Source organism: Malaclemys terrapin, chromosome 3, assembly GCF_027887155.1.
Source record: "Malaclemys terrapin pileata isolate rMalTer1 chromosome 3, rMalTer1.hap1, whole genome shotgun sequence".
In the NCBI taxonomy this organism is placed as follows: Eukaryota; Metazoa; Chordata; order Testudines; family Emydidae; genus Malaclemys; species Malaclemys terrapin.
Genome location: NC_071507.1, coordinates 76,825,345 through 76,841,843, shown reverse-complemented (window position 1 = coordinate 76,841,843; position 16,499 = coordinate 76,825,345). Strand labels below are relative to the sequence as shown.

Sequence of the window (16,499 nt, the reverse complement as noted above, 5' to 3'; positions counted from 1 at the left end):
AGGAGAGCCTGGTGCTCCTTGAAGTCATCGGGGGGCTGCCCGTTTAGGAAGGAGATGACGACAAGTGCACCACTGGGGGAGGGGCGGGTTCCCCTTCCTTCTCTGGGGACAGCTCCTTAGATGCTGGAGTCCTATGCGCTGCCCCCCACGTTGGATTCAGTATCAGCGGCGGTTTGTCCGAGGCGGTCAGGGAGGACTGGTGGGAATACAGGATTGGCATTATGGGCACGCCCCACCGGTTCTAGTATGGCCATTAAGCGGGCCATTGTCCCTGCTGCCATGCCGTCGCTGCAGGTGCTGCACCAGCTTCGCAGTTCGGCAGCAAATCACCCCTCCTTGGCGAGGAGCTGAACTCCCGGTCCAAGGCCGACCATTGCCCTATGGAGACCGGGGCGGAGCCATCGAGGCCTGAGTCTGCCGACTGACCCTGGTTGGCGACTAGCGAGGTGAGGACAAGGATCGGTGCCTGCCTGACAAGCGGAACTGAGGGGATGGAGACCAGTGCTGTGACAGGGAGCAATCCTGCCCCAGTGGGGACCGATGTCTTGGAGACCATCTGGGCAAGGGTGACTTGCACAGTGGCGATCTTTGGAGGGCAGCTCGCTGGTATCGGTGCTACGGCGACTGGTGCCTCGACTCCAGTGTCCTATGTGTTGTAGGGGGAGAGCGCGGTGTCGGGGACCTGGGTCTTCTGACCCGAGACTGGGAATGTGGTACCGGGGACCTAGGCCACGGAGACAGGGATTTAAGCCTCTGGTCTGGGGACAGAGGGTGCTCCACTGCCCTATGGGAGGTCTCATGACCGGTCTACCCTCCGGCATTGGGGCCTTAGCCGAGTCTAGCACCTGGCATGGTGTCAGACGGTTTGTTCTTTAACCACGGGGCCACTTCAGACAACGAGGGACCTAGGAGAAGCCGGGGTCCCCCCTGCCGCTCCCGGGAGTCAGAGGTGGATCCCTGGCCGGGCTGGAGGGTCCGATCTCAGCAGTACCTTCATGAAGCCCCGGGGCAGGCACATGGCCTGACATTGGTCTTTTGCCCGAGGCTGCTTTCCCTTCTGGTGCCGGGGGGCTCTTCCTCTTTTGCCGCTTCTTCGGCGCTGGTGAGGGGGAATGATGTCTGACGGAGTCAGCGATGGCGGTGCGCTCTGCACCAATGCCGAGCTGCTCCATGTGAGATCAGAGTGGGAGGGCTCCGACGCAGGACGAAGCGCAGTCTCCATGAGGAGGGCCCTCAAGCGGATATTCCACTCCTTCTGAGTTCTAGGGCGAAGTTCTTACAGATTCTGCACTTGTTCTTTCTGTGGGACTTTCCCTAGCACTTCAGACAACTGTAGTGGGGGGTCACTAATAGACATCGGCCTGTTGCATGATGAGCAACCAGAAAACCAGGAGAGCAGGGCATGCCCCACTCCAGGGTGAAGTCCCAGCCGGGACTCTAACTACTGAACTACCTCACACTTAACGTAAAGGCTAACTAAGTACCTAAACTATATACCGGGGTGGCCAAACTTACTGACCCTCTGAGCTGCATATGACAATCTTCAGAAGTTCGAGAGCTGGAGCGTACCTGCTGGGGCTCAGGGCTTCAGCCCTGCTCCTGCTGAAGCCCCAAGCCTCGGTGGACATGCTCTGCGGGGCTGAAGCCCCGAGATCCTCTCTCCCCACTGGGCAGAAGCCCTACTCCACCAGCCCACTGCAAGGCAGAGGTCCCAAGCTCCCCCACACAAGTTTGATAGGTGGAGAATGGAGGGTGAGCGTGGGGGGCTCTCAAGGAGGTGCCACTGCCGACCCTACGGATACCACTAAGGCAAAACTCTCCAACGATTGTGCACATGGGTGCACACACACCTAGAATAGAATGGACATGACAAGCACTCGAAGAACTATCACTCTGCTCAGAACTCCACTTAGCACACACTTCCTGAAGTCAGTTTTCATCTGCCAGTTCTCCAGCATCTGTTTACAATTAGCAACCCTTAATAATAAATGGTCACAATTGCTAATATTTTTCTTTATGCATAATTGCAGCTAATGATGTGCATGAATGTATTACAAATCTTGTTTTATATTATGCATCTCTGTGTGTAACAGATCAGTCTACCAGTTTAGAAATGTTGGAGGTCATGGAGTCCAAAATAAGCTGCATTTAGATCAGCCAAAAACATGGTCCATGCACAAGATCCCCACAGCAACATTAACCTATGTAATGGGAGAGACTACCTGTCAAGGGGAGCCTTCACCTTAAAAAACTGCCAATCAGTCAGTCTCCCCCTAATTTCTTTGTATCATGGAGCTCAGGGGGGGAGAGGACAAGTTTCTCAGTACAGTAACTCCTCACTTAAAGACGTCCTGGTTAACGCTGTTTCGTTGTTACGTTGCTGATCAATTAGGGAACATGCTTGTTTAAAGTTCACAATGCTCACTTATAATGTTGTTTGGCAGCAGCCTGCTTTGTCCACTGCTTGCAGAAAGAGCAGCCCGTTGCAGCTACCTGGTGGGCGATTGGAACCAGGGCAGACCAGAAGCCCCCCTATCAGCTCCCCGCTCCCCTAAGTTCCTTGTGTGGCAACCGCCCAGCAGGCTATCAATTGCTGGGCAGTTCAGCTGTCCCTCCCCCCACTGCCATGTGCTGCTCCTGCCCTCTGCCTCGGAGCTGCTCCCGGGAGCCTCCTGCTTACTGTGCGGGGCGGGGGGGGGGGAGGAGATGAAGGGGGGCTATCAGGGTGTCCCCCTCCCCCTGCCCCCCACTTACCGCATCTCTCTATAGAGCGGGGGGGAGGGGGAACACGACAAGGTTCAGGACAGTGGCAGCTTACTAGCAGAAGCTGCTGTCTCAACTTGCTGATCTACTTAAAAAGGCAATGTACTTAGCGTGGGATCTGCATACTTAAAGGGGCAATGCTCATCTCTCTCTCTCTCTCACACACACACACACACACACACACACACACAGAGTGTGTGTCTCTGCCTGCCATGCTGTCTCCCCTCCCTCCATTTGTGCCGCCTTGTAGAGTGTGAGGCTACATTGATGACGTGTTAACCCTTGAGGGATCAGCCGAGTGCTAATTTGTCATTTAGCAGTAAGGCATTCCCTGAAAAATATCTCACCCTCTTCCACCCACCGCCTTCACCACCTCAACGAAGCTTCACAATCATCATTGCTGTATATAGTATTAAATTGTTTGTTTAAAACTTATACTGTGTGTGTGTGTGTGTGTGTGTGTGTATGTATATATATAGTCTTTTATCTGGTGAAAAAAATTTCCCTGGAACCTAACCCCCCCCCACCCATTCACATTAATTCTTATGGGGAAATTGGATTCGCTTAACATCGTTTCGCTTAAAGTTGAATTTTTCATGAACATAACTACGTTAAGCGAGGAGTTACTGTAGTAATAAATAAATAATAAAATTAAAAAACCCTTAATTGGTGCTTTTTAATTTTCCCATATTTAGGGCTATGTTAAGGAGAGTATTGGTTCCTGAGACCTGAAAAACTAGTTTTACATGTACTCTACCCTTCTACCTCTCATAGACTGGTTGACGTGCCATGGAAACAGCACTGAAAAGCGAGGGCCATCTGAACTGGGCATACAGAAAGCAAGCTTTGCTAGGGCATTTCAACTAAGTCATCGAAAAAAATCTTTTAGGACTTGATTAGATAATGGAAAAAACTAAAGGAAGAGTCAACATTGTTATGTGCTTGTTTAAAAGGAGCTATGATAGCTTTTATCTTTGTTCTAAACTAGGGGAAAATAAGTACTGTAAACTGTTACTGCAGTTGCTGTAATACTTAAAATCACCAGGAGTTATTTCTAACTACCCTCAAAAGCAGGTACAATATAGCATATTATTCTAGAGTCCAGACCAATAGTTCTCAAGCAAGGACCTAATATACCACATCTAAAACTAAAATATTTGGTGTACCACCTTCACAATTTATCAGTGTAGTTAGACTGGATTCTTATTCTGATTAAACCAACCTATATGTACCACATTTGAAAACTGCTTTTCTAGACTAATAAAACATGTATATCTTGTTAGAAAACTTATTTTTCAGAGTGAATCTCTTTAAATATGAGACAACTCAACTTTGAATAACTTTATCTACTTGTCTAGTGTTTACCTATTTGCTATTTAAAAGTACTCAAGTATGTAATTTTCTATATGGTGCTAATCCTATAAAGATTTATGCATGTTCTTAACTTTACACAGTTCCATCGATCAAATGGGACTACCTGCAGTACATAAAGCGTGAACTTAAGCCTGTCCATATGCTAGTACCAAATTGTCTCGACAAAAGTGTGCAGCACAGGGAACACTGTTAAGCAACTGCTTCTACAGATACAAAATCTTGTTTTTATTAAGTACTTCCCACAGAGAATATTCTCGATATACATTTATAGCCCAAAGGCATTTTCTCAAATTTAAAACAGATCGAGTGTTGCTAATCTTTGGATAAGTGGTGATGTTTTTCTGATGTGTACTTTCCAGTTTGAGGACATAGTTATCCATTTCTCTTACCTACAGTATACCAACTTGCATCTGTTAATTTGTTGATGACAGCTTCCTGGTAAGTTCCATCTGGATTCTTTACTTCTACAACAGATCCTACCTAAAATAATATAAAAGCTACTTAACTTTTGAAAACTTTCAAACAGATAATTCATTTGAATTAGGACTGTAAAAAATATTTTAAATCAGCAAATCTTAATTAGGGTAAGATGCTAAAAACACTTTGCTTAGAACAGGTCCAACCTTGTGTTCCTCAGGTACACTGAATTTCTAGTTTAGCGCAGTTAAATGTACTTTACCTTTTACCTTCGCTCAAAATTATATTTGTAAATTTGTTACTTTATTTTTCCAAACCAATCCAGATAACTGAATATGGTTCATTGCTGCCAGCAAGTGGAGAATAAGAACTGTTTTGAGTTACGTCATTCTCTTGTATAACAGCTTGCCAGTTCAAATCATCCAGCTGAGTTTTTTCCAAAGCAACAGTGACTAAAACCAGAACCAATCAAACTTCTTAGCTTCAAGCCCAAAAGCCTATCAGTTATGCACTGAGTGCTCACATCCCCTTCACCTCCAGAGGAAGGAGGCAATATGAAGATTAAGAGACCGAGAGCACTATAAGCCTATTCTCCCCACTAGTCTTTGCAAAAGACAAATCATGTCAACCATTTTTGCTTTGCAGCTTCCTTCAATACTGTTCCTCTACTACTCATGCCTTCAGTCCACTTTTATTTTTCCCTTTACCATCCTATCTGCTTCTGTGTTTTGTTGAACACAGAGAGGGAGGTGTAGGCCCTATGAGGTAGAGGTAAGAAGCAGTTTTCCTTTCATCAAACTACACTTAACTGGAAAATCTGAGCCAGTAGGATCTTCTTTTAAAAAAGCTGTCACTAAAGGCTTCAAGAGGAAGATTATCTGATTATCTGAATTGGTATTTGAAACTTGAAGTCCATATAAACTGGTTTACACTGAAATATTAAAGTTGAAAGAATGTGACTAATGTGTATTTTATATTTTGACAAATTCCTATACTTAAACTTTGGCAAGTGGTCATAGTTGTACTTCTTACAAAAGTCCCATCCCGAAAACATAAGTTAATTCTCCCACTACTATAAAAGTCTTTACTTCTAGTAACAATTGAGTAAACTAACTCAGTAAAATAGTCAACAAGATCTATTTCTTTAAAATTCCTTGCCTGTAGTGTGGAAGCCCTTAGAGTGTCTTGTTGCACTGTTCAGTTTTTAAAAATTCAACTGATCAATATGCCATGTTCACCTAGGATTACTGGCCTGGTTCCTCTTGCAAGGTTGGTGACCAGTATATGATCCTTGGTAAGCAGTTTGATTGACTGTTTCTGCATCATCTTTAGCCAGAAAGCTGGCTAGTTTGCTGACATCCAGCCTCTGAATGATATCTGAGACTTTTTCAGTGTTTAAAAACCTTCAAGCCTTGTGACATGCCAATTCTCAATTCTGTCTCAGTATATATGCACAAAGCTTCAACAAAAGTTAGGACATAAGCATGTCAGTCTTAGTTCTCGCCATGCTGGCAGGACCCAACCCTATTAAAAATTGTGAATAAACATGCAACAGAGGGTCCTGTGGCACCTTTGAGACTAACCGAAGTATTGGGAGCATAAGCTTTCGTGGATAAGAACCTCACTTCTTCAGATGCAAGTAGAAGAAGTGAGGTTCTTACCCACGAAAACTTATGCTCCCAATACTTCGGTTAGTCTCAAAGGTGCCACAGGACCCTCTGTTGCTTTTTACAGATTCAGACTAACACGGCTACCCCTCTGATACTTGAATAAACATGATTTACTTTCATAATTAGAGAGCATTTAGAGCTGAACTAAACAAAGTTGATATAGATTCTAAAATCTGTAAGGACAGGTTTAAACTAGTGCAAATGCCTGTGAATACTAAAATCAATTTAACATTGACTTATCAATTTAACATCTCTTGATCTGGTAGAAAATAAAATGGGGAACTAATAGGTGTGGCTTTAAGATTTTTCCAGGGAAACAAGGACATCCCTCATGTTCTTAAGGAGCCCACATAAAAACGGAAATTGGGTGTGATTTGCACCAAAATATCTGCAAGCTGGTCAAAAAAGATTTGTGACCAAGCACTTAAACTGAGGAACCAGCTTTGTTTTCTCCCCTGGTAGCAGGGTAGAAATCTTAAATGAATCGGCTAAAACTACTTAATATTCAGGGTGATGGGTAGTTTCTTGTTAATCTTCTCCCTGTGGTTAGCAGGGAATCTGCTAAACAAATGACCTTTATACCTTGTCACTCTACACTGGCAGTGCTGGGTTTCGCTCTTTGCAATGGGCAATGGAACGGGCTTATGTCATGGCAGGACTGTATGTTCAGACCAGCCACAGATTTCCATATCATACCCTACATATTTAAAAACTCTTTAAATTCTCATCCCCATAGAAAGACTTCTACCTTCCTAATCAGTATTCCCAAAAAAGAAAAAAGTGTAACCTTAGATAGACATAACTATCAACACATTTTGATAAATGACTTTGAATTCTACTGAAATTCAAAAAATGTATTACCTTTAACGAGCCCTTTATGTGGTCATCCTGCACTTCCACTGTTGAAGAATCATGTCTAAATGTTACCTAGAAAATATAATTCAACTAACAATCACTTGATACAGTTGAGCAGCGTAAGTACATGAAAGCGTAAGCACTCCTTTTTCTCTAATTCTCATCTTGCATTCAACCAGCCTCCTGTAGCTGTTCAATTTGCTGAAGCTCTGTCACTCAGATATTTTTGTTTTACAAGATAACTTTAAACACTTCAAAAAAGTTATTTTGCAAGTGACCTTGATGCAAAGAAACGCTGTAAAAACAAACAAACTTTGCATAAAGATTTTAACTGGTGCCATCTAAAATGGCTGATCAGTCAAATAAAAGGATAAAATCAACATATTTAGACCCAAAACACAGTCCTTAAAGCAATGGTTCTATTTAAATTTACAACTTTAAAAAAACAGCTTCAGATTGTACTCCTGGCCTCAGTTTATGGTTCTACAATCTCACTTTTGTTTTGTTTCTCTCCCCATTGTTGAGTGAAAGATACATGTAAAACAGAGGAAACTCTGCAGGGAAGTGGTAAAAGTGGCTATAGACAACATGCTGTCAAATGTACAAGCTGAACAGAATTCTCTAGCCTCTCAGTTGGTGATCTTAAGCCTTACTTTTAACAGTCAGGCTTTGCCTACACTGCCACTTAAAAAAAGCCCCACCCAAAAGACAAAAGTTTTGCTGCCAGCAGCACTCTCCTGTTGACAACGCGAACCCCGCTCGGAGGGGGTGGAATTATTTTGTCGGCAAAAGTGCCGACAAACAGCATTTACACTGCCCAACTTTTATGCTAAAAGCTGTGTAGTGTAGACAAAGCCTAGGTAAACTTTCAGAGGAGTGTTAAGTTGTCATTGTTCTGTTAAAGGTAAATACCATGCAAACTTCTTGGAGGACTGGTTTGGGTGTAAGGCAACAATGCTTTATTCTATGCATGCATTCATACGTTGCTCAGGGGGAAAATACTTAGGTAAGCTAGAGTTAATTTTTTTTTTGGTGGGTAGGAAATCATGAGTAGTGCAGTTTTCTAAACTGCAAACATTAAAACATTTAAATAGACTTTATGAAGCCCAAAAATGTATAGTTCAGGTGAATAAAACTACTTTGCATTCTGACTCTTCATGCTGAGCGTCACTGGACTGGCACCTTGACACTAAGCACCCCTGTATTCACAACATACATACAATTGTAATAATCTTTGTACAAAATATGCCTTGCGGTATCATTTAAAAACTAACAACTCACTGATCATTAGTATTCTTGTGTAATGTATGTATGCTGTGGGTATTAAGAGTTATGAATAAGGCTGTGAGTTTGTCACGGAGGTCATGGAAGTCACAGATTCTGTGGCTTTCCGTCACCTCTGTGACTTTTGCAGCAGCAGTCTCTGGCCACTGCGTCCCCTCCATCCCAACAGCAGAATTTGGGTGTGCAGGGGGTTGGGGATGGGAGTGGGTGAGGCAAGCTCTAAGCAGCGCTTACCTGGGGGACTCCCCAGAAGCAGCGACATCCCCCACACTCAGCTCCTAGGTGGAGGTGTGGCCAGGCAGCTCTGCACACTGCCTCCGCCTGCAGGCACCGCCCCTGCAGCTCCCATTGGCTGTGGCTCCCAGCCGATAGGAGATGTGAAGCAAGTGCTCTGGGTGGAGGCAGCATGCAGAGCTTCCTGGCCGTGACTCCCCTTATTGGCTGAGCGAGGGGGATGTCACTGCTTCTGGGGAGCACCCGGGAAAACGCCACCCAGAGCCCGCCTCACCCCCTCCCGTGCCCCAACCCCCTGCCCCTCCCACACCCAAATTCTGCTGCTGCTGGGGAGGGGGAGGTGCTGAACCAGGTAGGGAGCCTGCCGAGCCTGCCAACCCCAACCCCCAAGCACCAGCGGGGGTTCCGGGCCGTGCGTTGACCCTCCCCCCCCCCCCCAAGTTTTAGTCAGGGGTATATAGTAAAAGCCATGGACAGGTCACAGGCCATGAATTTTTGTTTACTGCCCATGATCTGTCCGTGACTTTTACTAAAAATACCTGTGACTAAAACATAGCCTTAGTTATGAATATATACTAGAATTATGATTGAAGTGTGTTTTAAACCGGGAATGCCAGGAGGAGTTGGTAAACAGGTGTGAACTAGACAAAGAAATGTGTTTTCCCAACCTGGGAGTTACTTCCAAAGTACTTTGAAAGACCATGACAATGTATTTACATATTACCTGAACAGACCCATCAAGCTAACAAGCGATGGAGGCAAATCTCATACTAACAAATGGGGGAGGAGACAGCATGGTGTCTACACCCAGCTGGAGAGAGAGAGGTTTGGTCTGGGTTTTATCTTTCAAAGAATATGTTGTAAAGATTTACTAGTCTATACAGCTAGGGGATGAACCTCAACTGATAAGCAAATGAATCAACAGACTATATACTTTTATAATACAGTAATATTGTATACAGAGTGAGGTCCCTTCTTACAGCCTATGACATGCTGATGATTAATACAGTGAATTGTATGTATTAACACCATATAAAGAATTATGGATATTCACTGATATTAGGTTGCACAGTCTTCCCAGACAGGAGAGAAGTCAGCTATTTACCTGTCTCCTATATAAATTAAGAATGGTGGCATCAAACAATGGAAGCTCCATTTACCTGCAGGGGATGGGAAGCCCATGAGAAGGAAAAAACAGCATGAGATCATCCTGCCTCTTGAAAAAAAGTCACTTAACTTTAGAAGATAAGCAGGGTGGATAAAAATCAACGATTTAAAAAAAAAATTGGATTTTTTAATTTAAATTGGATTTTTTTGATAAAATGCTTTTTGAGGAAAAAACCTATCTAAATATAGTTTTCATTAAGATACATTATAGCTCAAACATATTTCATCATGGAATAGGGACTTTCTTTAAAACATCATCAGCAAACATATTTCTTGAATGGTTCACCCTTAGCTCTTTGGCATCCATTTCTAGACAGACACAAGGGAACAGCACTCTTAGGAACTGAGAAAGATGGGTCCTTCAACCAAAGGGGGGTTGAAGTCTTTGGAACTAAATATAGGTAAGAAACCTGTTTAGGCAAAGATCTTTTCACCTAGGAAGACAAGGGAAGTCAGCCCCTTGTGCTTTTGTGGAACTTTCTGACTGAGAGAAAGTGAGCCATGGCTAGGAAGAAGGGAGACTGGTGAGAGAAGCCATCTTGCACAAAGCCTGTATTCTGCTAGATTAAGTTTCAGACTTTTAGATGCATGTTTTCACTTTTTGGGGGGTTGTAATCCTTTCTAACTTTATTCTTTTTTACTTGGCATCATTTAACCTATCTCCTGTTGTTAATAAATTTTATTTTTACTATAAACCAACTCAGTGCACTATTTAAATGAAGGGGCGTATTTACCCCAATTAAGTTATTGAGCAGTGATATGCTTTTGTGTCTTCAGAGAAACAACATGGTTTGTTTGTTCCTCTAAACTGTTCGGGAGAGGGTTGGACATTGCAGAGCACATGATTTTGGGGAAATCTGGGTCAGGGGGGAGAGAGGGGGTCACCTTGCAGTTGTAACCAAGGCTGGTGGAAGCCAAAGTGGGACTGTAGACAGACTGCTGGGGTGAGAGCTGCTGAACCAGGGCTGTCTAGCACACAGACACTCGAGCTGTGATCTGCATGCCTGTAGGCTGGTTATGAGCATCCCAGGCCGGGAGCTATAGCAGCAAAGCACTGAGAGGCACAAAGAGTAGCAAGTGGTGATTCAACCTCTTATTGGCCTGGATTTACACCCTCAAACCCTGTCACACATACCCATACACATAGGTCTTGTGTCTAATGCTAACAAACTAGTTAAAGAAACAACCACCCCTTGCCAAAGATTTTGGAAGAAAAAAATCTAACTTTAAAAAAAAAAATTAAGTTTCTAGCCTTTACTGCTGGGAAGGAAATTACTTGGGCAATGGTGTGTCAAGTCTGTAACTGAACTAGCTGGAAAAATAGCTCAAAGTATGAACTGCCTTTATTCATCTTAATTAGGCACTCACTGAAGCCTAATCAAGATTATTTACATATCATAACTATTTAAAAAATGATCACTAAAACATTCAACTAACATGCTTAGCTTTGGGTGCAGCAGTTTATATTGGGGATAAGGTAAAGAGGGGAGAACTGCCATATTCGCTGGGTAAAACTAACATGCCCAACACTATCTGGTGGGAGGGGGGAAGAAATGAGCCACCATTTCCATTCCAAAAGCCTCTGCTTCCTGAACCATGAAACTTCACTGCCTCCTACACCTTTTAGAAGTCCAAACTGCTCCAAATCTCAGCTGTCTCCCACTTCAATTTTCATAATACGATTGCACTGTTACAAAATTCTGTAGCACCCATAAGACTTGGGGGAAGTGTAAAAGTGAGACATTCTAAAAATGATTTCAATACTAACAAAAAATACCGAATTGATTATTTGCTTTAATATTTAATTCAGTTTACTGAGTTGAATGGAAGTTGATGCAGAAATAACGGTTCTTTGCTGAAAAACTTAAATTATGTTAAGTTCTTGTGCCTTTTATGTAGGATTTTTTTTATACAAGACCGTACAACCGCCTCTAGAAATACACCACTAAGTTAAATGGAGAGGAGAGGAAAAGAGAACAGCTAAAACTACTTATTATATATCAAGTAAGTCATTTCTAGTCCTGAAAAGCCTGTTGCTCTTTCTACATGAATTATGTAAAATAGACCATGCTGATGACATTTAAACAGAATCTGCAAGTTAAAATTCATGTTATAAAGATAATTTTGATTTCGCTGGTAAAATGAAGATGACTCCCTTATGTGTGATAGGAGACTGGAGTAGAGGCTACAAACAACTGGGGGTGGGGAAATATGCAGCAAGCAAGCTACCAAAAACTTCAGAAGCACTGAGTTGGTGATGAAAAATTCCCATATGGCCCAAGTGTCATCTGAAAATCTTGAAAAATCAAAAGTGTGCCAGGAAGAGTTGAATAACATTTGGGGAAATTAGGGGTCATTGTTAGATTAAAGAACTTTTAAAATTCCTTATTTGTTAAACATCTCAAACTTAAAATAGACTTAGGAACATCACTGTTTTACTTTAGTCTATTTTAACTTCTTGTATTGCTGTAGCACTTAAAGGTCCCAAATAGGTACTGGGACTCTATTGTCCTAGACTGCATAAATGGGTAGTGAAGAGACAGTCACTGCCCCAAGAAGCTAACAATCATGGTAGTTCAGACCATAAAGATAAGTTAGTACACCTCTATTGCCCCTTGTGTTAAATTCTGCCTCAGCCTATGTGAACCTGACATTATCCATATTAAAATGTCCTTGTAGTTCTTGTATAAAATAGTTTTATTAAGATTTTAACTGGGGCAGGTGGTGGATGTTTTCTGATGTTAATAAAACAAGATAGAGGCAAGAAAGACTTATTCTACCACTTCAAGGAGATGCTTCAGGTAATCTTCAGGCCATAAAATCCATTTTGTGATAACTTTTTATGGAAGGTCTTCATAGCACAGGTTAGTGGGTCTCACTGTGTCCCACCCTCGCTGCCTTTCCGGTGTCTATCATTTCATATAGATCAATAAGGTCAGGGCTGGCTCCAGCTTTTTTGCCACCCCAAGCAGCAAAGGAAAAGAAGAAAAAAAAAAAGAAAAAAAAAAAGATAAAGCCGCAATTGGCGGCAGCTCTAGCATGCCACTTCATTCTTCGGCGGTAATTCGGCAGCTGGCCCTTCCCTCCGAGAGTGACCCGCCGCCGAATTGCCACTGAAGACTCGGACATGCCGCCCCTTTCCATTGGCCGCCCCAAGCACCTGCTTCCTACGCTGGTGCCTAGAGCCGGCCCTAATAAGGTGTAAGTTTACACTTTCCACTCATTGTTTGTTCATACTGAAGGTAGCTTCCTTTTACAGAATATCTAAGCTATTAAATTATATTAAATGCTTAGGGAACCTGGAGGGGTTTCCTAACACAGATTTCACTAAGCTGGAGGAGAAATTCTTAACTGTTCATGTTGCAACAACTTCGTGAACTGTTCTGTTAGCACTATATTTTGTTTATGTTTTTTTAAAACACATCCTACATTTTGGTATAAGTGTTAGCTGTCTACCATTATAGCGGACACCAGCTGAGAGCCTAAGGCAATGGCTGTCTATACAGAGCTAAGTCATGCAACTGGAGCCAAACACTTTATAATCCAAGTCAGTAATAGCAGGAAACAGTCAAGTGCTCACTACAACAACAACGATGAAAACTTACTTTGGTGTTTCATTTATTACAACCAGGCAACTCAATGGAGGGATCTAGCAGGGATTAAGAGCACTTATGGAAAAGCTCAGTACCGTAATATTATGCTCTTAGATTTCAGTTGAGCTATAGTGTGAAAAATATTTTCTTGAAGATTCGTTATTCAATAAAGTGTTTTGTCACAATAGCTCAGATGCAATTTAGATAGTATTACAGTGCTGAGTTTTCCTTAATTCTTGATCCCTCCTAGCTTTCTCCACTGGGTTTTTCATAGGCATGGATAAGAAAACTTGAGCAGGCACTTTCCTGGTACTGTTATTCAAACATACAAACTTAGATGATCGATAATAGATTTAACTGCTCAAGACAAGTCCAGAAGTTGCCCTGTATACTTCTAGTTGTATTTTAACTAGTTTATAATAGTCTTTAAAAACTATACTAAGTATTCCCTCTACAAAATGCAGATAGACTGTATCTGATTTATAATGATTGCGTCAATTATCAACTGGACAGCTTAGGGATCAGGAAGGAATTCCTGTCCACAAATGAATAGCATTTAACAGTTAACTAGATGCTTCATCTGAAGACGGAAGAGGCTTCCCCTTTCTCTGAAGCAGTAGTAGTCTGCTAGATGGTAAAGTCATGTGTTCCTAAAAAGCACTGCCTTAAACCTATGGAAAAATAATTGTAAAATGAACAACAAGGAGTCCGGTGGCACCTTAAAGACTAAACAGATTTATTTGGGCATAAGCTTTCGTGGGTAAAAAACCCACTTCTTCAGATGCATGGAGTGAAAATTACAGATGCGAGCATTATTATACTGACACATTCTTCTCCTTCTCTTCATGTGTCAGGATAATAATGCCTGCATCTGTAATTTTCACTCGATGCATCTGAAGAAGTGGGTTTTATTTATACCCAAATAAATCTGTTAGTCTTTAAGGTGTCACTGGACTCCTTGTTGTTTTTGTGGATACAGACTAACATGGCTACCCCAGGATACTTGTAAAATGAACTACATCTCATCTTAAGGCTTGTCTATATGAACAGTTAGTACATGGCAAGCTGCAATGTAAAAGCATGTCTTTCACAGTGGAAGTAGATAAAATACATCGGGGAAACCTTTAATGAGCACCAGCAGGGTCCACTCAGACCTCTAGGGCTTGGCAAGCTAGTATGAGGCACATTTACTTCCCAACTTACCACACACTGTTTGCTTAGACAAGTCCTAAGACTATAGCTGTACAACCAGCCTGTAGCTTTAGGGGCCACAGTGTGGGAGGCAGGCATAAAGGAGCATCACAGGAAGAGCGACTGAAGACACTGCCTGAAGAAGAGAAATAGGCATGATGCTCCTGAAGGGATGGTTAGGTAGCACATGCAGGAGCCCTAATGCTGCACTTTTTTTCAATGCCAGTCACCATGGAAGGGGAGTTGAGTAATGGATGTGACTAAACCCCTTGAGTGTATCATGAGTAAAGTGTATCTGCATGTTATGACATTCACAATATCCATGAATTTTTCTGAACAATTAACAGGAAAACTACATACCTTGACTTTGACGAGTCTTTTTGCTGTCTTGATCTTGGCCTCACAGAAGGCTCCTCTATATTTAGCACTCACATCAGTGCCCACTGTCAAATATGGAGGCTCATCAATGGCCTGGAAGAGAGAGGAGCACAAGGGGCCTTTAATGTCCCAAACACTTCCATGATTATCAGTCCTCAAACACAAGATGATTGACATTAGAGCTATAGCAGAGACATAATGGCTGTAATTGGGGAAGGGCAGGGACCCCCTCCTGCAGTAGTAAGCTTTGTGTTGCTGGGGTAGTGCTCTCAGTAGGTCAACTGTTAGTCTGTTTTAAGTTTGTCAAGTGTGTCCAAAGTCTGTGGCGAATGTTCTTTTGCAGTTAGTAAAAATCTAAATTAGAAAATACCCCCTTAAATTTCTTGCAAATACTGATACCTTTAAAAGATTATAGCGATGTTGACAGCCTCTTCAAACCCTCAAGCTTTCCTAACTTAAAAAGGTAATTATCAGACTAATAAGATTAATTTATGGAAATGTTGTAGGTCTCATCTGAGCCTACGTGACTACCCATGCTTGAACCTATCCAATGTGAACACACATAGGCAGACACATGCTACTGACATCAGCTATTGCTATATCAATTAGATGGCCATTCCACATATTCCAGTGGAAGGTCTTGGGAACATATGACTACCATACCTAATCTACCTTCTTGGAGCAAGAGGTACAAAGATCTTTTTTCTACTGATCCACAGAAAAGAACCTGAACTTAAAAATATAAATTCCTAGTGTGCTGGGAATGAGCCAGACTGAAGCCCTTGTCTTTGGGGGCTAGAAGAGAACCTTTAGCATTTAAGCCACAAATACATAACATATTCTATATATTCAGTAAGTGTTATAATTTGAGGATATGCTGAATTCTTTATACAGAAGTGGATGAATCCCTGATTCAAGAGAAAAAGTCAATTCAACCTTACCTACAAAACATCAAGGGGCACTTTATAATGTGTCATCTGGTCTCTGATATAACATACCTTTTTGTTCAATGCCTACTACGCTCACTAAATTAACATTCATTCCTTAAACTCCTCACTATTTAAAATAGACATTTTATGGCACTGATTAGTCTCAAAACTTCCTCTTAAACTGATACATTATTTCAAGCATGTGTCATGAATACTTTCAATACACTTTATTCTCCATATTCCAAGCCTTTCCTTTATATAAACTTGATTTCCTATGAAAAGAACCTGTTTCTGCAATACTGACACCAATAAATTTTTCCCCCCAGATCTTCTCTTAACAAGAGTTGGACACATCATTTTAACCAGTCACCAAAAGTTTTCTGGCATGCTTGTGAGCTGGCTAATTATTTCACAATCCTGACAGTCTGTAGAGCATAAAGCTTCTGTTAGTTAGGAATTCAGGCCTATAGTCACCCATTGAGATAAATATTTGTGCTGAAGATCAGTTAGCATGTGTACAGCACTTTATGCATAGAAAGTGCTGTAAGTATTAAATATTGTGTACCCACTGCTGACCAATAAACATTGAACTTGTTTACAGGGACCAACAGATGTATAATTAATGAAGACTAACTATAGTAAGC

The 16,499-nt window shown here is 42.1% G+C and overlaps 1 protein-coding gene across 1 annotated transcript in view; it reads right to left on the bottom strand.

Moving 5' to 3' along the window:
* Window positions 1–16,499, bottom strand: part of ARID4B (AT-rich interaction domain 4B) — a 147,893-nt gene that overhangs the window by 98,540 nt on the left and 32,854 nt on the right. Inside the window, exons 3-5 of the mRNA XM_054021294.1 lie at window positions 14,909–15,019; window positions 7,086–7,151; window positions 4,527–4,617 (exon numbers count right to left, since the gene is read on the bottom strand). Coding sequence (XP_053877269.1) covers window positions 4,527–4,617; window positions 7,086–7,151; window positions 14,909–15,019 — 268 coding nt within the window. The remainder of the gene's footprint in view (window positions 1–4,526; window positions 4,618–7,085; window positions 7,152–14,908; window positions 15,020–16,499) is intronic.